The 27,929-nt window shown below is 43.8% G+C and overlaps 1 protein-coding gene across 1 annotated transcript; it reads right to left on the reverse strand.

The window, feature by feature from the left end:
* Positions 1-42: 42 nt before the first annotated feature.
* Positions 43-23,669, reverse strand: mecp2 (methyl CpG binding protein 2). Its single transcript, XM_049581081.1, has 6 exons — positions 23,566-23,669; positions 16,506-16,683; positions 16,213-16,421; positions 15,931-16,124; positions 15,685-15,821; positions 43-10,281 (listed from the first exon to the last, which is right to left on the reverse strand). The coding sequence occupies exons 1-6, from the start codon at positions 23,595-23,597 to the stop codon at positions 7,816-7,818; spliced, it is 3,216 nt and encodes a 1,071-aa protein (XP_049437038.1). The 5' UTR covers positions 23,598-23,669; the 3' UTR covers positions 43-7,815.
* Between the last annotated feature and the right edge of the window lie 4,260 nt (positions 23,670-27,929).

Genomic DNA, 27,929 nt, shown 5'->3' on the forward strand with positions numbered 1-27,929 from the left:
GAATTAACATCATATTACACACACAGACTGTGATGGTGACGGCCCAGCAGCAGGTGGAGACATGAACACTGTTCAGTGTCTGTGACATTCATTCATTGTGATAAACAGGATAAAACACTTTGGCTGATTCTGTTCACTTTAATACTCTCACTAATCAAGTGTTGTTGTTGTTTTGGGTTTTTTTTTGCCCTAAACCACAACATTGTTGAAACGTAAAGTTTGCTACATAATTTGGTACAAATGTGATCTGTGGTTTACAGAAACCGAAAATTTGAACATTTCTTTAGGCGGTTGGGTTGAGGCGTTGCTGCTCAGGTGTATTTACATCAGTGGTTCCGTCTGTTTCAAAGCCATTATTGGCAGATATCGATGATGTGCTGATGTTGTCGTGCATCCCTTGTTTCTTGTGTTACTAATTTAAAATGCTGCACTGTGTGACTGTTGAAACGTCACTACTATAATGTGACACACCAAGACCAGACCTGGGACACCGATCCACATGGACGGGTGGCCTGAAGGGACATGACAGTAATCTGTCTTCATTTATTAACCAGATGCTCAGGTTCAGGCCGGGTCATCGAACAGCTGTTTTTAATCCAAACATGTCTTCAGTTTCTCCAAAAACGGTGCAGCCTTGATGTTTTGTGAGGAACCCACGTGCCGGTTTGGTCTATAGGCAGTGGGCCGTGCAGCCAGTCGGCAGCTGGAATATCGAACGAGTGAGTAACGTCACTTAGTGCTATCAGCTTGATGATCTACAAACACCTGGGAAGTGTTAAATAATGTATGACTTGATCGTTACTTAAACCTGCTCATTTTAAACTGTTTATACAGTCATGGCAATATGGTAAAAAAAAAAATAGTGGAAAAGTCTTGAAAATCCATTGGTAACTTTAGAATCACCACCCTGTGGTTGTATGACTCCGCCCACCAGTCCACTCTGTGGTTGTATGACCCCTCCCACCAGTCCACCCTGTGGTTGTATGACTCCGCCCACCAGTCCAGTGTCTCTGACAGTCTCCATCCATGTCAGTGAAAACATGGATGCTTCACACACAGAAGATCTATACAATCAGCACAGTTTCAAGATTAGAGTCACCAATTCAGTATCTGACCAAATGTCTCCCCTTCTGTTCCTGAGATATGACGTTAAAACACGATGATGTCACAGTCAAGCTGACCTTTGACCTTTTGACCTTCATTATTTCATCCTGTTAGACATTTGTGTCAAGTTTGGTCAGAATTAGTGAATGAATTCTTCAGTTATGGACTAAAACTTATGTTATGTTATGAGGTCACACTGACCTTTGACCTTTGACTACCAAATTCTAATCAGTTTATTCTTCAGTCTAAGTGGACGTTTGTGTGAAAATTAAAGAAATTTCCTTGAAGCGCTCTTGAGATTTCATCTCCACATGGATGGGACAAACAGACAAACCGAATGCCTCCAGTCACGGCTGTCGCTGTGTGTGAACCCTGGAGTGTGTGAGTTGTGTGATTTGCGTGAAGTGTGACGTGAGTCCCATTTTCTTTTATACCACATAAACTCTGATGATTTAAGAGAGTTAATGATCCATGAAATGACTCGTCTACACTCTGACATGTTCTGCTGCTCAGACAACCAAAGGCTTCAACGGTTGTTTAATTTGATGTTTAAGTTTGACATTTTTGTCAGAAAAGGAGACGGCGAGAAACTTTGTTTCATTATTAATTATTATGATTTTTTTTCAGCTCTACACGATAAATTCCTGTCCTACACACTGATGATCTACTCTGGTCCTGGATTGTTTTTAGCTTCATGGTGTCTTGTCAGCTCATGCTGTTTGCACAGGGACCCTGGCACTAATACACACTGTGAAAATACTTCACTACAAGTAAAAGTCCTGAATTCAAAACCTCACTGAAGTTACAGTGTGTCTCAGATCTCAGACTTCTGTACTAAACATGTCATATTTTGAGTGTGTTAAGTACGTTCACACTGCATAATATGGGAAAATGCAGTGTACTGCTGTCGCTCTCAAAAGCTGAGTGTGGAATGACGGACACGTCTCATCCTCAACGGTCGCCATCTTTGTGACGTAGCAAATTTCTCATCTTTTGACATGGCAGCTGGACAAAACAAGGAGCCGTTAGTTCTGCATGTTTTTTGCATTAGTACCAAAACTGTTGTCAAACAGAAGCCGCCAGTACGGCCAACAATAATGCAAGTGCTAACGTTAGCTTGTTAGCTAGCATTAGCATATCTCTAGATGGATGCATGTTCAGATTGACATCATGATAAGAAAAAGGAGAGGTCATCTCCCAAAAATTAAAAAAAAGTCTCACCATCTGTATGAACACTCCGTTCAGATTAAACAAACCAGATAAGATCCTCTGGCTGCTGAGGTTGGGAAATTCAACAATATTCAGGAGGAAAACAGCATGAAAGTGATTTCCAGGCCTGGAAAAGGTTTGGAATTAACGTTTGGATATATGTAGCCATGGCAGCACATTTTAATCAACACAGACGCTGCGTCGAAAGTTTTTGTTGTTAGGTCTGTAATAATTTGTTACCACCAACAATAATGCTTGCTAGCTAACTTTAGCCTCGCTAGCTAGCTAACTTGCTTCTACCTACGGCTGCACATATTAATCAGCAGTGACGTGGTGTAAGTTTGGTTTATGTGTGGGTGGAGACAGCGGTCAAATGTTGGTGATAATGCTCCACCGTCTGTTTGCAACTTGTCATTTAATAAGAAGATGCAGAAGAAGAGGCAGTTAGAAAAAGCCGTCGTCAGTTGCAGTAAGTGCAAAACGGCAGTCCTACCCTCCTGAAGTTGGTGCACCACACTGGAAGTAAGTAGTGTACTAGACTGAAGTAGCAACAGAAGCGTGAGATTTGAGACACGCTGTGAGCGTTAAAGTTTGTGCTCAGTTTAACTCCGTTGTATGACTGTCCTGTGAGAACCACGTATCTCTTAAAGGTGTCAGAAGAACAGCCTGTTCTTAGTTTTGTGACGATGCATTGTCCCGCTGATCCAAGAGGGTTTTTAAAGAGTTTATTTAGCTTTAAGAAGTCGGAGAATTTTCTCAACACATTCAGTTTATCACAAACATTCAACATCAACACATCTGGAGATACATGGTTTTCACTGGACAGGAAGTAACTGAAGTTGTCAGCAGTAAAAAGTCCAAGATTTACCTCTGAGACGGAGGAGAAGGGAGCAGGAAGTGGAAATACTCGAAGTAAAAGTACCTTGGATGTGAGAGTAGTTGAGTAAATGCACTTGCTTCCTGGTCTGGTTTGAGTTGAGCTACAATCAGTGAGACGACCACAGATCAGGGGACAACAAACGCTTTTAGTTAGAAATAAAAATAAGAAAACAGGTAAAAACTAGTTTTGTCTACAGCGACAGTGTATTGGAGTTTCCACTGAATTCCAACCAGAGTAAAAGCAGAATATTCATCCTCAATATTAGCAACTATGAAGTCACCACACACATCACTACTAAGTCTAGAAACACAACATGGCTTGGCTGACATGGTGGCTTCTGGCAAGACGCACAATATTATAGGCACTAAACTCTGGAACATGCAATATGGTGGCTGGTTACTGTAGTTTGTGCCGGGTCGAGTCCTGTGGAGTGAGTCCGATCACAGAGGGACGTTTGATTTCTGCAGCTGCGTGAGAGACTGCATGCTAACAGGTGGACTGGGCGGCAGGCGGAGCGCCAGGTACGCAGAGGTGAGGCCGCTTCAGCCTCAGGTGGATACACACACACACACACACACACACACACGGTGTCACCTGTGTGAGGTCACGATGATGCGACCGCAGCCTCAGGTGAGAGGACATGGACTTTAGAGGCACATTTATTGGATCCAGGATGAAGACATTCAGTTATTGGATGTTTTCTGGTCGACGGGTGAAAAGCTCAATTTTTTAACGTCATAGTTAAAGTGCGGGAGCCTTCGCCACAGAGTCCGCTGGACACTAAGGTGCAAAACTTTATCTACTGAGAGAGCATCGACATTCAAACAGCGTCTGTACGTTCAGATCTGAGAGCTCAGGAGACTCTCTGGAGTCATTCAGCTTCCTGCAAGAACAACACAACAGAAGCTTCTTTGATAAACGGCTACAACAAACCTGCCAACACAAAAACTGCAACTCCCAGGATGCATTTCACCAACAGCCAATCACAGAGCTTCGCATTATCAGCGTGCTCAAGCTGCTGAGAAAAATGATTTTACAGTTTGCAGATTATATTTTTACTGACTCGATGACTGTTTGTTTATAAAATTTCATCAGTGAACCCGCTTCTGTTTACAGGGAGTAAAACTCTACTGAGCGTGTGCAGTGAGCCGCACAACACGGGAGCAAAGCCAGAAGCTAGAAAACATTTTTGGTTTGGGTGTCCAGTGAGCCATTTTCATTCAAGTGATGCCATTTTTGATATCCAGTTCTTACAACACATCCATGATTCAGCAGGACACGCCCACATCTCACCACCAGACATTTGGCCCCGTCTACATGTAAGCAGATATTTTCATCAACAGATAATTTGGCCTCTCGTACACACACACGGAGTTTCAGGTCACTAAATCTGAGATTTTTTAAAACACCTTCTAAGCTGCATGTTTTTAAAACTCTAGTCCCTGTTTATCCGTGTGGATGTAAAACGAAGCGCTTGAGAAAGAGTGACGTCATCTCCTCAATTTGTGCATACTACCTGTTTGTTTACATATGGTTTGTACTGCTTGGTCTGATGACAACTTTACACTTAAACCTACTGTTGCTGCACCACTTCACGGACAAACAGAGGTGTCTGCTGCGCCCAGTGCTGTTGCTCCACCTCAGCGTCCACTGTTTAAAGTCTGTGAGAAACGACTGTTATAGATCAGACCGGTCGAAGCTGCAGATGGTAGGACGCTCTCCAGAATGGGACTGTGTGATCTCCTTAATCCTCACATTAAACAGGAATCAACATTGATGAAATTATGGTGTGTTGAAAAAGGTCACATCAGCCTGTACACTTTACTACCTTTGAGACGAGGAGAGGCCGCTGAGGGAAGATAATGGCGGCCAGAGTTTGGAGTTGTTTTTGTGTTCTCGTGTGGACGCCGATGTTCTGTAAAACCACAACAACATTATTTTTTAAAACGGGAGGGGAAGTATTTGTTTTCTGAAATATCTGTATAGGTGTAGCCGGGGCCTTAAAGTCATGCAGACCGATGACAAGGCTGACAAGGCCCAAAAGGTGACATTCGGGTCAAACCCCGCTGGAGATCAACTGGCCGATCTGATCACACAAGAAGTTCTTAAAAAAATCAAATGCAGGAGTCTGTGATTCTGTTACTGCGTCTAATGGCAACTAACACTGTACAACTTTCATGAGCTATCATAGGCTGCACAACCTGATTTTAGCCAAGTAGGACATGCTCCTGTATCAACATTGCAATCAATCAATCAATCAATCACAGCCCTCTGACATCATCAGTGTGCTGCTCCTGCGCTTCTTTCAAAATTTTTTTGTCCTTCTTCTGAGCTAAGCTAGTTTTCTAAATTGAAGTTGGTACAATTCAACAAAATGCTCAGAGACAGGATTTTGTTCAATTGCACAACCTTCAGTTTGGAAAATTAGGAATTTTGAGAGAGGCGCAGGAGCAGCACACTGATGATGTCAGAGGGCTGTGACTGGTTGATTGCAATGCTGGTCCAGAAGCGCAGTGTGGGATGTTGATCCAGGAGCATGTCCTATGTGGCAAAATCACATCAAGGCGTGATTGGCGACCGGCGGCCACACTTTAGCCAGGAGGAAACCTGACAAGTCTGTCGACAAAGCACACGAGGAATGATACAGGAAAAGGTCCAAAAATGGATGCACTCAAGAAGCCATCCCAACTGCTTGTGCGCTGATTTGCAGTCAAAAACAAGGAGTTCTGTTGCAGTTGTTAAGACTCCTCCCCCTGGTGTTTCCCTCGCCCTGTACCTTTTGCTCATATTGGCTTGAGTTCGTCGCTGTTGTATTTGCCGTCAAAACTAATTTCACACTGCAGGATTTGGACTCACAGGGAGTTCCGGATATATACCTCAGAATTCACAGATAGCGATTGTTGCTCATGGGAGCGCCGATCTCTCTCTGATCTGGAACTCTGTCACCAAGCTCCAAAAACTGTTGGTGAAAATCAGAGCTCAGATCATGAAGGGTAAACTCAGCATATAACTGTAGAAACTCTAAAATATCTGTTTTGTTGAAACTGAATAACTTGTTTCTGCTGAATGTTTATTTCAGTTCAGACCATCAGCAGAGGTCCTGCAGGTTGTTTCACTGCTGAACTTGCTCTGCTCTCTCCTTCACGCTCCCGGATCTGGACGTACAGACTCAAACTTGTGCTCACTGAATTGTTGTGTGTTGTGACTCCACGTGAAGCTGAACCAGACCTCGTTCAGGGTTTTACTTCTGCAGAACGTCCTCCCTCACACCGCCAACATGACCGACAGTAAACCTCCCGCGAGGTCGACCTCTGTGTACGTGCGGCTCCGGTTGAAGGCCTGCAGGGTCTCCGAGCGACATGCAGGCGGTTGATTGTACAAACTGGAGGAGTGCAAACTGTTCCAGACATTCAACACGAAGACACAATAAAAATGAGTCCATTTCCCACTCTTTCATTAAGACTACAAACTAAAATAAAGCTACTGTAAAAGTGGGTTTGGTTTGATATTAAAAGCGCTTCCTTTGGAAACAAAAACACTACCGAAACAAACAGATTCCATGAAGACCAGTATGGAAGAATCTCTAACCTGGAAGAACAACTTGCTGCGTTTGAAATACTTGAAAAACGAACGAGGAGCGCTCGAGATTTTCCTATCAAACCACCGACTCGACTGTTTCTGAGGCCGTTGTGGCGTCTGACAGGAGGAAACAAGAACGCCTCGAGCTGTTCAAACATTTCAAACAATATTTAAAATGGGTTTTAAAGACTCAGTTCAGAATGAGGTCTGTGTAGAGTCATAAACATGAATACTCATACATCGCTACCTGTAGGGGGCGGTCTGGAATTGGATGGAAAACGTTACAGACGCCCCTTTGTGTTTATTGTGAACTTGATGTAAAATGGGGAGGAAAAGAAAAGTGAGATTTCCAAGAAACCAGTTAAAGGTGCAAACCACCGCCCCACATCACCTCTGAGGCTTTCAGTCGTGGACTAGTTTCAGTTTGGGACTGTCAGTCAGTAGGAGGAGTCTTAGCGAGAGACGGGACTTTAAATAAGGGACTGTCAGTCAGCAGCACGGCGATGAGTTAAGGGACCGTCAGTCAATAATATCAGAGTTTAAAGCTGTATAACAGAGACAAAACAATAAACTATCAAAATACGAAATAAAAAAACAAAACAAAAGAAAACAGGTTATATTCCGGAAGCAACGTTTCGTTCAGAGTAATGTGTTGTTAAGCGTTGGTTTTTAGTTCCAAACTACTCCCCCCCTCCCCTCGGAGACTAGCGGGACACAACAGCTGCCTTTTGATTATATATACACACACACTTTTTTATCGGTTTTTCCTCTTTGTTTGTTTTTCCTAGAAAAAGACACTATCTGTTCTCCTCTCCAGCTGTCCCTCAGCGCCAGGTTGGTTCTCAGATCCAGAACTTTACAGAGTCTCCAGACAGAATCAGACGGAGTAGAAGCTGCGACAGTCCTACCAGCTCTGTGTGACGTTATCCTTCTATCTGAAAACAGTGTAAAATCATTACACGTCCATGACCAGCCCAGTCACACTCCTCTTCCAACTGGTGCTGACTCAGTCCATCAGTCTACCGATCAATCAGCCCGATCAATCAGCTGACTCTTTCGCTGACGGCAGTCCGTGACTCTACCGTTTCTTCTCGGCTGGGACAGGGGACGGCGGACTGGGGGACGATGTCTCTGAGCTCCCTGCCCTCACCTGCTGCATCTGGCTCCGCCCGGAGCCTAGCCCTACTGTCTCCCCCAGGAACAAGACCGACCCCGGCCCCGGCGACTCCTGGAGGTCCAGAAGGCATGGAGCTGGGAGGCCTCGAGGTGCTGTTTGACCCTCTTTCTCCACCTAAAACCTCTCTGCTTTCTGATGCCATGGCCGACTCCCCTCTCCCTTCCGCCCTGACGCGTTCCGCACTGACCTCTCGGCTCGGCAGCAGACTTCCTCGGCCAGGTCGCGTGGTGCTCAGATCTTGGGGCTGTTCGCTCTGGTTCTGCTGAGAAGGGACCAGGTTGGTTCTGGTTAGACTGGGTGACGGTCGGTGGGATGCAAGGTGCTGCACATGGGGCCTGGTGAGCTGAGGGTGTGGTTGGGGGCGTGGCTGTGTTTGAATCCGCTGAAAGTGTGGTTGTGCTTGGGACTGGGGTGGCCTAGGCTGGGAGAGAGACTGTCGGGGTTGCGGTCTGTATTGAGTCTGGAGTTGGTGTTGTGATGGATGCCTCGTCTGCTGTTGGGGTTGCGCTTGATGCCGAGGTTGCAGGTGAGGTTGAGTTTGGACTGAGGTCCTGGACTGGGGTTGAGGCTGAGTTTGGGCCGGGGTCCTGGACTGCGGTTGAGGCTGAGTTTGGGCCTGGGTTCTGGACTGGGGTTGAGGCGGAGTCTGGGCTGGGGTCCTGGACTGGGGTTGAGGTGGAGTTTGGGTTGGGGTCCTGGACTGGGGTTGAGGCGGAGTTTGGGCTGCAATCCTGGACTGAGGTTGCAGCGAAGTTTGGGTTGGGGTCCTGGACTGGGGTTGAGGCGGAATTTGGACTGGGGGCCTGGACTGAGGTTGATGCTGAGTTTGGGCTGGGGCCCTAGACTGGGTTTGAGGCTGCATTTGGGCAGGGGTTCTGAGCTGCAGTTGAGTCTGAAGTTGGGCGGTGGTCCTAGCCTGGGGTTGGAGTTGAGGCTGCAGTGATTGCCGGGGCTGGGGTTGAGATTGTTGTTTGAGCTGGGTTTGAGGTTGAGGGGGGTGCCTGGGTTGGGTTTGAGGTTGGAGTATTGTGGGAGACTGGGTTTGTGGATGCGGATGCCTTGTTTGGGGTGGATGAACGTGCAGAATGGATGTGGACTGAGGAGGGTGTGACTGAGGTGGAGCATGCTGAGCCTGAGGCTGGATTTGGTGCTGGGCTGGGGAGTGGACAGGCTGTGACTGGGATTTTTGAGGGGAAGCTGGGGTCTGACTGTGGGTTTGGGGTGGGGGTTGTTGGGACCTTGACTGGGGCGAGACATGCCTGGTTGGAGAGGGCTGGGATGGTGGGTATCGAGGCTGGACTTGGGGCTGACTGGGAGACTGGGTCTGAGGATGCTGCTGGAAACGCGGTTGAGGCTGATGCCGCGGCTGAGGAGGAGGATGCCGAGGTTCAGGTGGGGACTGAGGGGCAGACTTGGATTGTGGTCTGGGAAGAGCTTGCTGAGTGTGCTGCAGTTGTTGAGTGGTGAGCTGAGGCACAGTCTGGGGCTTGACTTCAGGCCTGGACTGACTGGAGGGTGCTGGGTGTCCAGAGGCTGGAGGAGGAGGAGGAGGCTGATCCAATGTGGAGGCAGAGGAATGTTGGTGGCGATGATGATGATGGTGGTGGTGGTGGTGGTGATGGTGGTGGTGTTTGTGAGGTGGTCGCTCCTTCCTTTTGTGGCTTTTTGATGGGCTAATGCTACTGCTGCTGCTGCTACTCCTTCCTCCACCTCCTCCCTCTCCTCCCTTATCACCTACATCTTCATCTACTTCCTCTCCTCTGCTTCTTCCTTCTCCTGCTGCTGTTCCCGTTTTCTCCTTGTGCTTCCTCCCTTTATGCGCCTTGTGTCCATGTGGTTGGCTTTCATCTGAACCAGCAGGCTGCTTCTGTGATTGTGACGGACTCTGCTCAGAAGGGGCGGGCTGAGGTTCTGAGGTTGCTGCTCCTTCCCCTTTACCTGTCTCCCCCTCTACAGAGACCCTTTTTTCAGTCTCAGTTGTTGTAGTGGTTGGAGTCTGAACGCTCTCCCTCTCCTCCACTGTCTCTCTCGTTTTGCGTTTTTTGATTGGCAGGGCTGTTTCCTGGACGACAGGTTTGGTGGAAGACTCCTTGGCTGCTCTCCGTTTGGCCTCTGCAGCTAAAATGGCAGCTGCAGCGTAGCTTCCAGCTGTTGAGCTACCAGAGGTTGATGCCGTGGAGCTGGATGCTGTGGCGACCGATGCTGCTGCTGAGGCTGAGGCTGGTTTCCTGCCCCGCTTCTTCGGAGCGGTCTGTGGTGGGGCTGGAAGTTCCTGTTCTGATTTCCTCTTTCTGCCGGGACGGGACTTGGGCACCAGGGCAGGAGACACCACCTGCAGGGAATTACCACATCAACAGGTAGCATTAGCATCAACATTGTCACTACATTTTTATAAACTATTAGAATAAGGTCCTAAAGCACAAACTTTACTTTGTCCATGTCATCTACCTGTGTTGGGTCTGCTCTAGGCAATGCATTAATATCCTGACCATGAAAATCATAAACATAATCGCACAGCCTTGGCCACAACACCCACTACAATACATCCTTAAGGACAAGGTCTGAGGTCTTTACCCCTGGACTGCCCAAACTCGAGTAACCCCCAAGGATCCTGCTAGTAGAATCAAGAGTTTCTGAGACTGGGTATCCCCAGTTATGTAAGCAGTTCATCTAAAGCTTTGGGCAAAGTCCTGTCTCTCTTTCCTGAGCTGAAACCTTTCTGAGGCCTACTGAAAGTCCTTTCAATGCTGAATTATGGGTTCTTTGGACCCCTAAAGTCCACTTTGTGGTGTGCACTACTTCTTGGGTTGCCACCACCACAACAGGCCCCAACAACTTTCAGGTGACAACTCTGAGCAGGCACCTCAAGACCTACATAAGATTCTGCGTCCACATCCTTACATGGGATGTAATGAAAGTCTTTCTGAAGGTGGAAGTTGAAGACCTTGGAGACAGGCTCATCAGCCACACGTTCTCAGTTCACCCTAACTATAAGTTTGGATTTTCTGGATCTGCTTTGCCGCCCCTGCCAAATAATTTAACAGACTACCAGCTGTATATCAGTTGGTAACTCTTGTTCTCTTGTTCATCAATAAGGGTTGCTGGTACCACATTGAGTTCATGATCATTGAGTTCTCAGTTTGCTCATGTTAATGATGAAACCTCCATGCATGCTAAAGTTTGTGACAGAGTTCCACAAGGTTCTTCATTTGGAACAATTCTATACATTTTATACATGCTTCCCTTGGGCAATTAAATTAGAAATCACTCCATAAAGTTTCACTGCTATGCAGATGATACACAATTATATCTATCGATCAAGCCAGAAGAAACCAATCAGCTTACTAAACTACAAGCATGTCTTATGGACCTAAAAACCGGGGTTAGCTACAGTTTCCTGATGTTAAACTCAGACAGAACTAAAGTTATTGTTCTTGGCCCCAAACACCTCAGAAACTCTCTATCTGAAGATATAGTTTCTCTAGATGGCATTGCCCTGATCCCCAGCACCAGTGTAAGGACCCTCTATGTAATATTTGATCAAGATATGTCCTGTAACTCCCATATAAAACAAACTTCACAGACCGTGTTCCTTCACCTGCGTAATATTGCCAAAATTAAGCCCATTCTGCCTCAAAAAGATGCAAACTGATCCCCGCTTTTGTTACTTATAGGCTGGATTACTGTTATTCCTTATTATCATGTTGCTCCAACAAGTCCTTAAAAACTCTCCAGCTAATTCAGAATGCAGCAGCACGTGCACTAACACAGTGTTTCCCATACATTCATTTATCTGTGGCGGTGCGCCACGAATAAATTATCTCCGCCACATATAGATTTTTCTGCTTTTGGCGCTACTTGTTCGACCTCGCTCATAAACACATTATAATGGGACTCACTGTCTGTGAATGTAGCTTGTCGTTACAATTCCGGTGCAATAGGTGGCGGTATGCATCGTAAAGACGCACTTAACACACCTGGTCCACCAGAAGAAGAAGAACAAGAAGCAGACGTAGTAGCAGAACGGATCCAAACACCTCTCGGTACAAATATGTGGGCAAAGAAGTCCAAAAGTGGTTCGAATAACTCTAACTCATCATGTTATATTAGCCTGTGTCTGTATTAACATAGCTGGAAGCTCAACATGTGCAGAGACATTAACTCACGCTGTTAGTAGTGTTAACTGCAGCGTGAGTCCCGTAAGCAGCTCGCCCCGTTAATCAATTACAGTGGCTGCACCGGCAACGGAGCGCGCAACAACTCTCTTTACGCGGCTCTTCTATTTTTGTTGCGCTACGCTCCCCTACGCGACCCTCCAGCAGATAAAAACTACATGAAATAGTGTGCGCAACGAGCACAATGTGTTTTTAAATGAATAAACCATTATCAGAGGTGATATATGATGATTTTTTTTCATGCATTTACCCATGTTTATCCATGACATTGTGTAAATGTCCGTGGCGGACATTTGAAAGCGAGGAGATGACAATCACTACAGTAAACTTGTAGATAACTCAAATATATGTAATAACTTAGGTGGAAAATGCTTTAACATTTCATGGCTCAGCAAACGGTAAACAACCCCGCTGGCTTCTCTATGTGTCACTTCCACGCAGTCAGTGGAGCCCAAATGAATACGCCGCGACGCTACGCTGACGGGATGCTTACTTTTGCAGCTGGTGGAACCCGGCCGTTAGAGCCCGGCTGTAAGGTTCTGCTCATTAGTAATTAACTCTGACGTTGGATGTTCACTCCTTCTTCTGAGTATTGAAAAATATTTTTAATACCCCCCCACACCACCACAAATAAATTCCTGTCCTGTGGGAAACACTGTAACAGGAACTAAGAAACGAGATCATATTTCTCCTGTTTTAGCTTCTCTGCACTGGCTCCCTGTAAAATCCAGAATTGAATTTAAAATCCTACTGTTAACTTATAAAGCTCTAAATGGTCAAGCTCCGTCATATCTTAGAGAGCTCATAGTGCCATATTATCCCACCAGAACACTGCGCTCTGAGAACGCAGGGTTACTCGTGGTCCCTAAAGTCTCCAAAAGTAGATCAGGAGCCAGAGCCTTCAGCTATCAGGCTCCTCTCCTGTGGAATCATCTTCCTGTTACGGTCCGGGAGGCAGACACCCTCTCCACATTTAAGACTAGACTTAAGACTTTCCTCTTTGATAAAGCTTATAGTTAGGGCTGGCTCAGGCTTGTCCTGTACCAGCCCCTAGTTAGGTCTTCTGTCTCCTTAGTCTTCTCTCTATCTCCATTTGCAAACATTCACGTCCCATTAATGCACATCACTAACTTGGCTTCTCCCTCAGAACCTTTGCGCTCCCTTGTGTCACAGATTCCGTTGGATCGAGGTTGCATCTGGATGGTGTGACGTGGTTGTGCTGCTGCTGTTATTATTAGTCATACTTCTATTGTGATTATACACATATGTTCATTATTGTCACATATATATACTATTATAAATGAATTTAGACATAAAACATACATACTATTATAACACTACAATTATTATTCATATTTATTTTACTACTGTTATAGTTGCTTTGGCCATCATTGTATCTGCTGTGTATCTGTCTCTCTGTCTGTCGTCCTCCATGAATCATTTCGTAATATGGATTACTGTAATTTTATTATGTTGATCTGTTCTATCTGTTCTCATCTATTGCACGTCTGTCCATCCTAAAAGAGGGATCTTCTCTTTCTGAGGTTTCTACCATTTTTTTCCCCCTATAAAAGATTTTTTGGGGAGTTTTCTCTTTTCTGCAGTGAGGGTCTATGGACAGAGAGATACTGTATGTTGCAAACCCTCTGAGGCAAATTGTGATTTGTGAATTGAATTGAATTTTATTGAACAGCATGCCCAGGAATCACAAAATTTGTCCCACGCAGTCTTCAGCTGCTGAACAAGCTCTGATCACCTGGTCTGGAAACAGCACTTCTTAAACTTGATGCCCTTTATCAATTTCCCAGTGATGATACTTTTAATGCTGTTTAATGATGTTTGTTTTATGTTATGTGCTGTTGTTGATGTGTTCTTTGATATTACTTAATGCTCAGTTGTGCAAAGCAAATATCCTGTTAGGGCAACGAAGGATTCATTCATTTATACTTTAGCACAGAACACGATTTTACAAGGTGAATAACTGACTTTTTTTCCTTGTACCCAAGTTTATTAGATCCATGTGGCACAGTGTAGCTGCAATAAACTCTCACAGTCTGTAGGAGGATTAAAATCACACAGTGGAGCGACATGATGCCACCGTTGTTTAGTTTGTTGTAAAAAACGCAAAGGCAGCGTACAGAAAGGACATCACAGCAGCTCTATAGCATCATGTGGGGAAAAAAATCTACATACGTGGGTCAAAGGTTAATTTTTAGAGAGTTCGGCGGCCTTTCACTAAGAGTTTTGTTTTGCTGCTTGAAAACGTATTACTCCCAGAATTCCCAGGTGGAAGGACTGGAGGAATTTGCTTGAGAAAAGTATATTTGTTTAGTTGCTCTCATCCTTAAAATATATACATCTCAAAAATGTATGGAATACAGATTATTCTTAGAGACTGTAAAGAACCTGGAACACCTGCCTCTCAGAAACTGAAATGAAAAAGGTTGCAGCGTATGAAAGGATGTCGTAAAGGAAATGGTGCAGAAAAGTAAAGTGGGGAAGGTATATTGCTTTTTTAAGAGCACAGGAGTGAGGGTAAGGTGGAAGCACTTTAATCACAAGTACTGTCAGGTGGATTTTATGTTTTTATGTTCTTGTAAATCCTCACCTGTACTAAGGATTAATGTATTTGTTATTTTTTTTTTATTTTACATAGATTTTATTTTTTTTAAGCCACATTATTGATGTACTTATTGTTTCTCATTCGTGTTCTGGGTGTTACAGCGGGTTGGGAGGGAGGATTTAAACTGTATTTGGAATTGGTGTTCACTGATTGTTTTGCAAAGTGAAAAATTTCTAGAAATAGGACTAGAATCACCGCCCCGTGGTTGTATGACTCCGCCCACCAGTCCACCCTGTGGTCGTATGACTCCGCCCACCAGTCCAGTGTCTCTGACAGTCTCCATCCATGTCAGTGAAAACATGGATGCTTCACACACAGAAGATCTATACAATCAGCACAGTTTCAAGATTAGAGTCACCAATTCAGTATCTGACCAAATGTCTCCCCTTCTGTTCCTGAAATATGACGTTAAAACATGATGATGTCACAGTCAGGCTGACCTTTGACCTTTTGACCTTCTTTATTTTATCCTGTTAGACATTTGTGTCAAGTTTGGTCAGAATTAGTGAATGAATTCTTCAGTTATGGACTAAAACTTATGTTTTGTGATGTCACACTGACCTTTGACCACCAAACTCTAATCAGTTTATTCTTTATTCCAAGTGGACGTTTGTGTAAAATTTAAAGAATTGCTCTTAAGCTGTTCTTGAGATATCACTTAAAAGAAAACGAGACAGACAAGGTCGCAGTGACCTTGAGCTTTGAAAATACAAAACTTATCTGTTCATTGTCCAAGTGGACATTTGTGCCAAATTTGAAAGAAATTCTCTTGAGGCATTCTTGAGATATCGCGTTGACACGGATGGGACGGACGAACATAAGGACAGGCGGACGTACAGCCTGAAAACATAATCGCTCCAGTCACAGCTCTCGCCGGCGCAGTGGTGTATAAAAAAAAGAAGACATATATGGATTATGGGTGACAGAGTGAGTGTACCTTGGAGGCAGTGGAGGTGGTGCCAATGGAGGACTCTGCCTTGCCGAAGGGCATCTTGACCAGCAGTTTGCCCGGAGTTTTCTCAACCACACGTTTCATGGCCACGCCCTCTGTCGCCTGCCGCATTTTCCCACTGCCTACATGACCACAGAGACGAGTAAACACATAGGACAAAGAACACGTATGAGCCCCGCCGCGTTCAGTTCAATAACTTCAGTTTCATCTTTAATGTGAGTGCTGGAGTACCTTTGGGCCGCCCCCGGCCTCGCCCCGATGGTTTCACCACCTTGGGTTTTTTGGGGGGACGCTTCTCGCGGCGGGAGGGGCTACCGCGACCGGTGACAGTGAAATCAAAATCGTTGGGGTCGGTGGTCGTGTCGCCGACCTTCTGGAAATAGGCGATAAGTTCCACCTTGGAACGAAACGCTTTTCCCTCCGAGCTGAACAACGAGACAGAAACAACAAACATCATCTCCGATATCGTTCATTCACTCTGTCTCATCATCATCAGGGGTGGGCGTAGCTTACTTGATCAGGTAGACATCAAACTTGCCCGCTGATCGTCCAGACTTCCTCTGTTTGAGTTTGCGGGTCCAGCCTTCAGGCAGCGACGGGTCGTCGTACAGTGGCCCGCGGTCCCGGATGACGGAGCGCCGCTGCCTGGGAGAACCTGCAGACTCACTGCCGGCCGCCGACTCTGAACCTGGCTCTGAAGGGCCCGCCACCGGCTCTGATGCCTGCAGGAAGGACATGAAACCAGGTTTACATTGTTTGGTAGCTGGCCGACCTCTGACCCCTGCTGTTACACCACCTGTCTTTACCTGGGTCTGTGGCTCCGCCCCCGCCTGTGGCTGAAGCACTGAGGCTGTGGTCTCCGCCCCCCGCTCGGCATGGTGACGCTCCTTGCGGGCCTTCTTGGTCTTACTGTGGGACCTGTCTCTCTCTCTGGAGGGAGGCTGGGGGTCGACAGGTCCCTCCTCCCCCTCCTGACCCTCCTCTCTGTGAAAGAGATGACATCATGCCTGTTAACATTAGATCACCCATGACATCACAGCTGCACAGCATTTCCTGAGGTCAAGACTCCAAATCTGACAACTAGCTCACACAGTGATTGGTCAGGTGTGTGCAGGTGTGAAAGTGGGCGGAGTTTCTCAGCTTGTTTTTTTTTCCCTGTCCTTTTCATGTAAACTTAGTGAAACACTGTGACTGTCCTCCTGAATGTGCGCTCTGATGTCACGTGTCAACGATCTATCGTACAGAGACCACAAAGACACCTGGACGCGGCCAGAATCCAGTGGCACTTCATCCTAACTGAACTGTTCTGGATTCATCTGATAGTCACAGAGACACAGGAACTGGAATTGAACCAGTGATGTGATTACAGGGTAAGCCTCCTAACCACTCGGCCACCAGGCGGCCCCGCTTGAGATTTTTCACTGAAGTTCGTTCAGGTTCAGGAGGAAGAGCTACAGACGTCCAGGGACACAGACACACAACACTCTTCCTTCATTCTTCCTCTCTTTCGTAAAATTATCACTGTCACTATTTCCTCCTGTCACTCAGTCTGTTTCCATGACAACAGAGGAAATGGATTTATTAAACCAGTCTTTATAAATCCCTGTAAACATGTCAGTGTGAGTGAAATGGTCCTGCAGTGAATGTGTCACAGTGGGACTAACACACCCAGATCATGTGACTCCTGCATGTATACAGTCAATCAGACCCAAACTGGCCGAGGCGCTCTGAGCATGCTCCACAGTTTCCGCCCCGGGCTTTGACCCGGAAGTCCAATAGCATTAAATGTGTAAGAGAAGACAAGTGTAGATGACCTGACGTGACCCTGACCACATCTGGTTATGTGAGGAGAAGAATTCTACACAGTCAGCACAGTTTCAAGATTAGAGTCACCAATTCAGTATCTGACCAAATGTCTCCCCTTCTGTTCCTGAGATATGACGTTAAAACATGATGATGTCACAGTCAAGCTGACCTTTGACCTTTTGACCTTCATTATTTTATCCTGTCAGACATTTGTGTCAAGTTTTGTTATAACTGGTATTCGGGCTGGAAATGAATCAAAACCAACATTCAGTACTTCTAACTGACGTAATCTGGACCTTGTGGGTAATTTCTTTTTATTCTGTTAATACTTTCCCCACTGTGTGTGTGTGTGTGTGTGTGTGTGTGTTCATGTACTGTCCCCTTAAAAATGTACTACTGCGTGTGTAGTCACGTGACTCTGCCTCGTCCAGTCATCGCCCTGGAAGCAACGTGGAGGAGAACTCGAACAACAAGCCAACAGGAGCAGCTCGTACCAAAGAGAAACGCTGTGTCCATTGTTTGGACACATTCTGGCTTTCATGAAAACGACACTGAACAAAAAGAAATCAAATGTAAACACTGCGGAAAAACTGTTTCAGAAAGGTGACATCAGCAATCTGCGTCAGCACCTGGAGCACCGTCACGTTACCCAGTATGAACAGTACACAGCTCGACTGACAGACACCTCCACACAGCAGCTCTCTGTAACACAGCATTTACAAAAGTCACACACTCTGAAACAGATTCAAGACAATAGTTCATCTGTGTGTTTCCTTCAGTTATATTTAAAATCAGAAGATTCACTCTTTGATTAGAAAAAATATCCCAGCTTTAATAGTTGAGCATATTTAAACCTTGTCAGTGAACTCTGACGGCAAAAACAAAACAATCGTTCATTAATGCTATCGAGGCCAAATGCTCAATTAATCGTGATATTCATTTGAGGTCATATCGCCCAGCCCTAATTAGTGCATGAATTCTTGGGTTTGGCCAAAAACATGTTGTGAGGTCAAAGTGACCTTTAACCTTTGACCACCAAAATCTAAGCAGCTCATCCCTGACTCCAAGAGGACTGTTGTGCCAAGTTTGAAATAATTCCCTCAGAGCATACTTGAGATATCGAGTTCACCAGAATAAGACGGACAGACGACCCAAACACGTAACGCGTCCAGCCACGGCTATCGCCAGCAATACCAGAATTTGGTTTTCATAAACATGGCTGCTGATTGGCTAACATCTCTGACACACCCACCAAACAAGAGGAAACGCACCCTAAAGCCTGTTTCACACCGTCGCTCAACCTGGAGGCCAGAGCAAAACAGTGCACAGCGTTTCACACTGAGAGTACTCCAGGTGGTGATGAACAGGAAGTGATGTTCTGATGTCCTGTTTCTCCTTTATGATTTCACATTCACAAACAAAAAGTTTGTTTTTTTTCTGACTGAGAAGTTTAATATTTTTTTTAAGTTTTATTATTGTTTTTTCTGTCTGCTTTTTTTTATGAGCTCTTTTGTCTTATTTCTGTTCTGCGCATTATATTTATCGATCAGTCTGATTAGTTTGCTAATTATTAAATTCATCTTGTGTCAAATAAAAATGCTCCTCAAAATTTTATCAATTAGTATTATTAATCATTAACAGCTGATCATACTAGTCTTAATCATCTTTTGAGTGTTTTAATCTGTGTTTGAAAGCAAAAAAAAAAAGCCAAATGTTTACATTCATTTACTTCTGAACCATCAGTCTTTAATTTGAGGACAAGAAGACGACTTGAACTGTTGAAATCTGCCTCATGCTGCAGCTGACAGATGATTTTAACATCCAGATGTTTAGAAGAGGAAGTGACGTTAAACTGGGCGCCATCTTTACTCGACCCACGACATGACAACACAGATCCCAGATCAGTCCGTCACCCTGCAGGACCAACAAACTACAGACACAAAGTCCCGATCTGTGGTCAGTCACATGTTTCTCCCCACGCTGTGTCAACTTCTCAAATCATCTTTAATCAATACAAAGAAACTTCATCTTAAAATTTAAGTATTAATTATATTTTCGAGCAGAAAAGATGAAGACGTTGATGCTTCTCTGTTTTTCTGTCTCAGTAAACTGAATCTGTTTCTGTTGGTCCGACGTTTAAAGACAAAACCTTTAAAACGTAAAACATTTCCTGACATTTTACAGACGAAGCAGTTCATCAAGAAACAAATCAAAACAAAACAGATTTTAAGAAATGGATTAATGGATGTGAAAATTAATAAAAAGAGGATAAATAAACCCGTCCTCTTTGTGCCCGAGGCCTGACCTCAGAGGCCCCCAACCTGAGAGGCCCTTGGCCAGATGATAAAACATCTGGATTGTCCCCTGGCTGCAGTGCAGGTCATAAACCCCGCCCCCTCCATGTCAGCCGATGGGACACGGGCCAAACTAAAACTATGCGTCCTTCAAATTTTTCCCAAAGGCGGTTTCTGTAGTTTAAAGCCGTTCTTATCAGGCTGCTGTTTGTTCACGTGTTTCCTGATCAGTTTGCTTTAATCAGTTATTTAATGCTATAAGAGGCGGGTTTGAGGTCATGATTGACAGCTGTTTGAACCAATCAGTATGCTCGCTATCAATGGCACCGCTTGTGATTGGGCCAAAGGGTGTATGAGCGGGAATCCTCCATATTATGTCACCTGCGTAAGATGGCAGCGACCACATCCAGTACATTTTGGTTTCATTTTTGTACAGTGGGAGGAAGTGGAGACACGTCATCCATCGTTATACACAGTCTGTGGTTCAGCAGTTTGAAGCCTCATTGTTACACTCTTTACATCCTGCTCGTTATGTGTGTGTGTGTGTGTGTGTGTGTGTGTGTGTGTCTCTGCTCGTCTCTGTTTGGACACAACTGACAAACACATGGAATCATGGGATGCATTTCTGTCATTTATCATCTAATTATCTAATTTAACCTTTATAATGTTTAGTAGAGATTTCCAGTGTGTTTGTGTGACTCGCAACTCGCATGAAAAATAGACCAGACGCCGAAACTATAACTGCAGGGCGCTCGGCAACGCGCCGCTGCCAGTGTACCAAAAGCAAGCGGACAGTGCTCCAGAGAAAACTGGCGTGCCTCCGTGTCCAGTGTGAACGCTGCGTAAAACTGTTTTTAGTACCAGGCTGTAAACATGTGTATTTCTACATGTTAACATGGAGGTCTGTGGGGACTGACTCACTGTTGGAGCCAGCCTCTAGTGGACATTAGAGGAACTGCAGGTTCTAGCTTCAATTTTCAGCCCCCGAGTCGCCGCTTGCATCAGATGTCCGAGTCTTAAATTATCAGAGAAACAAGCTGAGCTAACGTTAGCTGTTGCTCAGCTCCAGCCCTGGCTGTGCGGAGGAGCGTCGGAGAAACACTGATTTTTAGCGTGAAACGTCTTTATGCTCTGTGAAATGTGTGTAAATTACTAACATTACAAATAGAGATTAAACTTTTGGTCACTTACTAGAAAGATATAATCAGTTGATTTTTCAGTTCACAAGAAACAATTTAGTGCAATAATAAAAGTCTAAAGTGAGATGAACAGACTGGAAACTTTATCTTATTAGATCAAACAGATGTTTTCCTCTGGGTACAGAAACGTAGCGATGCCACGCCAGAAAAAAACAAAAAAACAAAAACAAAACAAACAACAATCAGTATCAAGTAATAATAATGTGAAAAACTATTATTTTTCATGTTGTAACGAATCATTTTTGTTATAACAAGATGTTTTCATGTTATAACACAAAACTGTTCTTGTACAGAAAATAAACTTTTCTTGTTATAACGTAAAAACAATTCTTGTAAAAATGTGAAAAACATCTTGTTATAACAAGAAACTGTTCACGTCATCACCAGATACCGATCGTAGTTTTTTGCTGACAGAATCTGCAGTTAAAAAAAGGTAAAAACAATATGTTATCACGATACTCAGCATGTCGTAACATGTTCAAAATCGCAGCCCACCCAGAGTTCAAACGGTTAATTTTTGGACAAATTTGAAAAAGATGTAGAATAAAGTGATTTTAATGAAATGTCACTATTTTAAACTCAGATTTTGTTATTTATTATTTTATCTGACGCAAGCGTTCTTTGCACATGATGTGTCCAAGGACCGCTGGAAATTTGAAAACCAAACAATGATTTACGTTTTACAGTCCCTGGATGATAAATGGGGTCATTTTGGCAATTTTTAACTAAAACCTGCGCAACAAACCCGAATAATTTCTTCAAAAATCAGCGTACGAATAAACACTAATTACAACCATGTACAGGGTTCCCACAAATTTTTATGGACAAAATTTCCAAACTTTTCCGTGACTTCTCAGGAACCCGTAATCACTATTATTTTTTTTTTTTCGCCATATATGCTCGGCAATTTTAAAAATATCAGATTCAAACATAATTTCAGCTGGCTGAACATGATGGGAGGGACGAACCCACGAAGAAAATGATGAAACGTAAGTGATGGTAAAAAAAACATTATCACACGCTGACGCATGTTAGCGCTACATTACATCTTCCACGCCTTTACGTAACTTTACATGTAAGGTGAACTACAGAGGATTATTGTAACAATTTTATTATACTCAATAAAACTCCCCGACCTTTCCAACACATTCAAGTATTTTTAATAATTCCATGACTTTTGAATTTCATAGTCAAATTTTTTTTGTCAGGTTTTATTGTGTGCAATGAAATTGTATCTTCTGTAGTTCATCGTACACCTAACGTAAGATAACAACAAATTAATTTTCTGTGGCTGTTGACATGACGTAGCTCTAACATGCGTCAACGTGTGATAACATTTTGTTTACATCACACGTTGCGTTATTTTCTCTGTGGGTTTGTCTCTCTTGTAATGTTTACTTGCTACTTTAAATTATGTTTGAATAGAGTCTGATTCTGATGTGTTTAAAAATGCAAAGAAAATGGGGCAAGAAAATGTGAGCGTGACATTCCACAATTTTTCCAGGTTTTCCATGACCATGGGAACCCTGTGTTTATATTTGTATGGCGCTCCCCTCAGCCAGAGTGAAAAACATAAGTCACTCCACAGTGCTTTAAAACTACCTGACATGCCTTCCCCTTATTAGTAAAGAACAGTCCCTAACTGGTTGTGACCAGCTGTTTCCTCCTGCAGGCCTGAGGACGTACACCACCGTATTAATTAAATAAAGACGATGAAGAACGCCTTCTAACAATCACATGATCATGTCGTCATGTCTGCTGCTGACCCCTCACACTGATCACATGACCTCTTGTTGGGGTCCCGACCCTCAGGTTGGGAACCCCTCTGTGTGGTGATGATGATGAAGCTGCAGGTGGAGGTGAAGCAGAGCAGAACAGGAAGTGAGCCCTCCCCTCCCCCCGCGGAGCGTCCGGTACACAAACAGCCGCGGGTTCGACTCCAGCCTGGACACACACACAGAGTCACACACACACCGCTGCCTGGCTCAGCAGCACTGAGGCAGCTGCCTGCTAATGATGATGATGATGATGAGGGTAATAATCTGATTAAACTGTCTGACAGGGGGCGGGGGCAGATAACGGGATGTGTGTGTGTGTGTGTGTGTGTGTGTGTGTGTAACGGGGGGTTAACCCGGGTACAGCAGTCTAAACACTCAGCCTGATGAAAACACACTCTCAGTGTTTGCTAACGAGCTAGCAGCCTGTTAGCTCCCTGCCTGTCTGACGGAGGCGGGCGGACACACCGCCGAGCCCCGGACACACCATCGCCGACCCCCGGCCTCACTTCCCGGGGAGTTGTGTGGAAGTCAGAGCGGCCCGGCGGCTCACGGGCACGCGGGCTAAAGCTAAAGCCGAGCTCCGTGCCTCCGCTCCGGCTACAGCGGCAGCTAAAGTACGGACTGAGCAGTAAGTTGGTGACGTATTCCCGCTAACCCCGCTCCGCCGAGACAGGCCGGGGTAAAAATCAACGCACTTTTACTTCAATAAAACACACGACACAAAACGGTCGGCGGCGGCGGCGGCAGCGGCGCTTTAACGGAGGATAAAATGTAAAAGACCCCACTTACAGTCTTTCCTCTCCGCTCTCCACGGCGGCCATTTTTATTTAAATAAATAATTTTATATTAAAAAAAAGCCTCCAAACATCTCTGCTCCCTCCTGCTGCACCCCGCCCCCTCCGAACATCGCGAGATCTGCGCGTAGATGAGGTCAACGCAAGCGTAGGGGCGGTGTAGTCCCGCGAGATGTGAACTCTCATCGGTCACACTGAGACGTTCAGGGACACGCTCCAAAAAATCCGTAAAAATAATAAACAAAGAATCTGAAGCTCCATCGACCGTTAATACTTCATGTAAAACATCCAGAGTGAAAATATTAAATTAATTAAACAAATATAATAATGAAAATACATTAAAACAACTAAATATGGACTGAAATAAAAAACTAATGACAAACAGATTTAAGGGTTAAATCTAAAATATAAGTTTAGTCAAACAAATCTCATCAAATGTAATTATAAAATACACAAGATAACAAAATATTGACTGAGATAAAAAATATTGACGAACAAAGAAATAATTCTTAAATATTAAATTAATGAAAAAAAATTACTAAGTAAAGGCATGTACATGTTGTACATATGCACATATTACACATATTGTAAACATGTCTTATTCTTATTTCTACTTGTGTATATACGGTGTTTTATACTCTAACATTATACACATATTTTTATATTTTGAAGTTTACATATTCATTTTAACATCGTATTGTAGCATAAGGCACATATTTTTTATGTTTACACACTTTATGGTCTCAGCACATCATACATATTTCATATTTTAGATATTCTACATATTGGTGTTAACACTGTAGCACATTGTACTTTGTATTTGTCCTTCTAAGTTGACAATAGAAACAGGAGGTTAGTCTGGGTTTGGTAATGTTGGAATATCAGCTGATCATAAAACAAACTTTTTTTTTTTTAAGTTTTGCAGAAATGTTTCCAACTGAAGTTTGTGTCTGCACACACTGCCACTGACCTACATTTTTTGTCAGTGTTGCTCCTCCAATAAATGGTAGGGTACGAACTGATATTGTTGCCATTTTCCTTTCTGTATGGATCCATTTTGCATTTGTTTTAAGTGTCATTCACTTATTCTGTATAAAATTTGAAATCATCTTATTCCATGTATTTGAATTGGTAATGTTTGGAACAGGAATAACAGATGTGGAGTACCATCATTTTGTATTATTTCACCTGGTGTCGACCTCCATCTATCTAAATCCTGTCATATATTGTTTTTTAAAACACAATAACTATTGTCATTCAAATCTCCTAAGTATTTACTAACATTATTACCCTTCTCAATCACTGAGTCGACTGCAGAGGACTTAATCAATATAATGACTGAGGGTCACTGAAATCAAATCCAACATCCAAGTTCACACAGTATCCTCTGCTGTCATGAGACACTGTGGAGACGTCCACTCATTTCATTCTGCTTGTTTTCAGATGTTAAAATACTTTTGGTGTCTGAATTATATTGTTTTTTTTTGTTATCTCTGCTACAGTAGAAGAAGAACATCAGGATGATTACAGACTTGCAGACATGCTTTATACAAACTTTCAAACATGCTGACACGTATATGTATGTCAGAGTGTGAAAGTATGAAAACTTTCATACACAATCTGATCGTTAGCGACTCTGTTCTGCTCTTAAAAAATTCATGCATGTTACTCCAACTTAGACAGTCAAAAAATATCAGTAAACAAGAACGACTCCTTCCAAAAGTCTAGAGTGCTAAAACTCCAAAAAGAACTCTAAAAATCTGAGATGTCACAGGATGTAAAGCCTGGAGCTGCTCCACAGAGAATGAACAGTGAAAGATGTTCTAGGTTTGTGGTTCCCAACTGGTGCAGCCACAGGTCCAGATTCTTACTTAGTCATTAGTTCATGGTCCACACAATGTAATATATATGCAACGTCCAGCTAGTTTGCTGTCTCTGTCCAGTAGCTCTGCGCTAGAAATTAACTGTACTTCAAAATAAAGTGTGTTTTTTGCAAACTTGACACATTTGCGAGTCACTTTTGGTCCATTCAGAGTGGACCCTGACCCAGCACATGGGAACCACTGCTCTAGATGACACCGAGAGCAGCCAGGGGAACGTTCTGAGTATATGGGAACATTTTCTGTTTCACAGCTGAGAACTCTACAGTACAATAAAGATCATAGTCTCCCACTCACTGTCTATGGAGCAGCTCCAGACTTTATACCCTATGACGTCACAAGTTAGAGACTTCTCTCTCTGGTTTCCGGCTCTGACAGAGTCATCTTCACTGATGTTGACTGAACTTTCCGAGGACACGGACGTAAAATACTGAAATTCGTATTTTAGGTGGTGTTCCCATTTAAAGGGAGACACTACAGGTTAACAGAGTAAAACTTTTATTTTATAGATTTCAACATGAAACTTCTGCAGATGATTATTTACTTTAAGACGATGATTTTCACCAACATTTTGATTTATAACTTTTTGAGTACATATTCTTCTCTCAGTAACTGATTACAGTTACATTTCTGGTTACTCCCCAACAATGCCATATTTTTCAAGGTCACAGTGACCTTTGACCTTCCACCACAAAGTTCTCATCAGTTTATTCTTCAGTCCACTGGGCGTTTGTGCCAAATTTGAAGAAATTCCCTCAAAGTGTTTTGAGATATTACGCCCACGAGAATGAGACAGACAAGGTCACAGTAACCTTGACCCTTGACCACCAAACTCTAATCAGTTTATTCTTCAGTCCAAGTGGACGTTTGTGCCAAATTGGGAAAAAAATCCCTCAAGGTCTTCTAGAGATACTGTATTCATGAGAATGCAATGGACAGGGTCACAGTGACCTTGACATTGACCACCAAATTCAAACGAGTTCATCCTTGACTCAAAGTAGACATTTGTGCCAAATCTGAAGAAGTTTCCTCACGTTGTTCTTGAGATATTATGCTCACCAGAACACGATAAATGCAAGGTCACAGTGACCTAGACATATGACCACCAAAACTTTGTCAGTTCATCTTTGAGCTAAAGATGATGTTTGTACCAAATCTTAAAACATTTCCTCCAGGTCTCCTCAAGATATCAGGTTTATGACAATGAGACAACTGAGGTCGCAGTGACTTTGACCTGTGACCAGCAGAATCTAATCACTTTATCGTTGGGCCAAATTTGACAACCTGAAAACATGACACCCCCACCTACAGCGATCGCTGGCGCGGGAGGCAAAATGAGCCTTTGTTCAAAATGTAACTTTATTTGTTTAACAGACTGAACCAAAAATAAAAACAAGTGTGGTTTTAAAGAACATGGCGGAGACAGACAGCAGCTTATCGTCAGTCTTTATTTGAGGTAAACGAGGGTTCAGGCAGAGCTGTGTCTCAGCTGAACGCGGCAGATCTCAAAATCTGAGGAGGATTTTCGGGGGAGTCCAGGCGTGGAGTTGAAAGCCCTTAACTGCTGGGAAACTGTCGGAGAGAAAAACTCAAAGATGATGGAAACACAAAAATTCAGACAAGACATAAACACCAGTGGAGCGTCTGCTGTCCAGTGTGAAACCAACAGAAATCCAGTTCTCTCTGTCAGAATAAAAAATATCGTCAAACATTTAAAAAAGAAAACACACTGAACACACACTCAGGTTCTCCCGTCCAATAAAAAAACAACTAAAGTCTGAACGCCTTCATTTATGAGAATAAAAATACACGTTATTAAAATATGAGAACTATAATCCTCCACGCTGCACTGCGAGCGGCAGAGCAGGAAGAACATCAGCATTAAAATACATCAGAGATCCTGATATAGAAAACCTTTAGAACACAAACATGAGAAGGACAGAATCACACTGAACGCCTCTCAGGCTGCCATCAAACAGGAAACAGAATTAACCACTGACTTTCATCCTGATTTCACAGCAGAAACATGTTTACTTATTGTTGTATTTTCCTTGTGGAGTTTAACGTCAGTCGACTCTGTGAACTTGTTTCTAAACTCTTTCCAAAGCTTTTTTCTTGTGGTCAAAGATTACTGTTCATCAGGAAACCACAGATTTTAATAATGATGAGATGGACTACAAGATGGCGTCTTTCACTCCAATGGAGCTGCTCGCCTAGTTCTGTCAGCACAGGCAGAGCCCTCTATCCAGGGATCCTGTCGCTCCCACACCGCTCACTGAAGAGGGTTTAGGATAGGTAGATAGATAGATCATACAGCTCCTGTATAAACTCTGGGCTCTGGGTAGGCACGTCCTGATTGGCTGGCTATGTTCATGCAAATTTCAGTGGGGGGATGCCTGCTCATGGTTGGAGGAGCGTGTTACTCAAAGGATCCAGTTGAGGCATAGATTTAGATAGATTGCAGATGCCAAGATGGCGC

The sequence above is a fragment of the Epinephelus fuscoguttatus genome, linkage group LG7, assembly GCF_011397635.1.
Source record: "Epinephelus fuscoguttatus linkage group LG7, E.fuscoguttatus.final_Chr_v1".
NCBI classification, from domain to species: Eukaryota; Metazoa; Chordata; class Actinopteri; order Perciformes; family Serranidae; genus Epinephelus; species Epinephelus fuscoguttatus.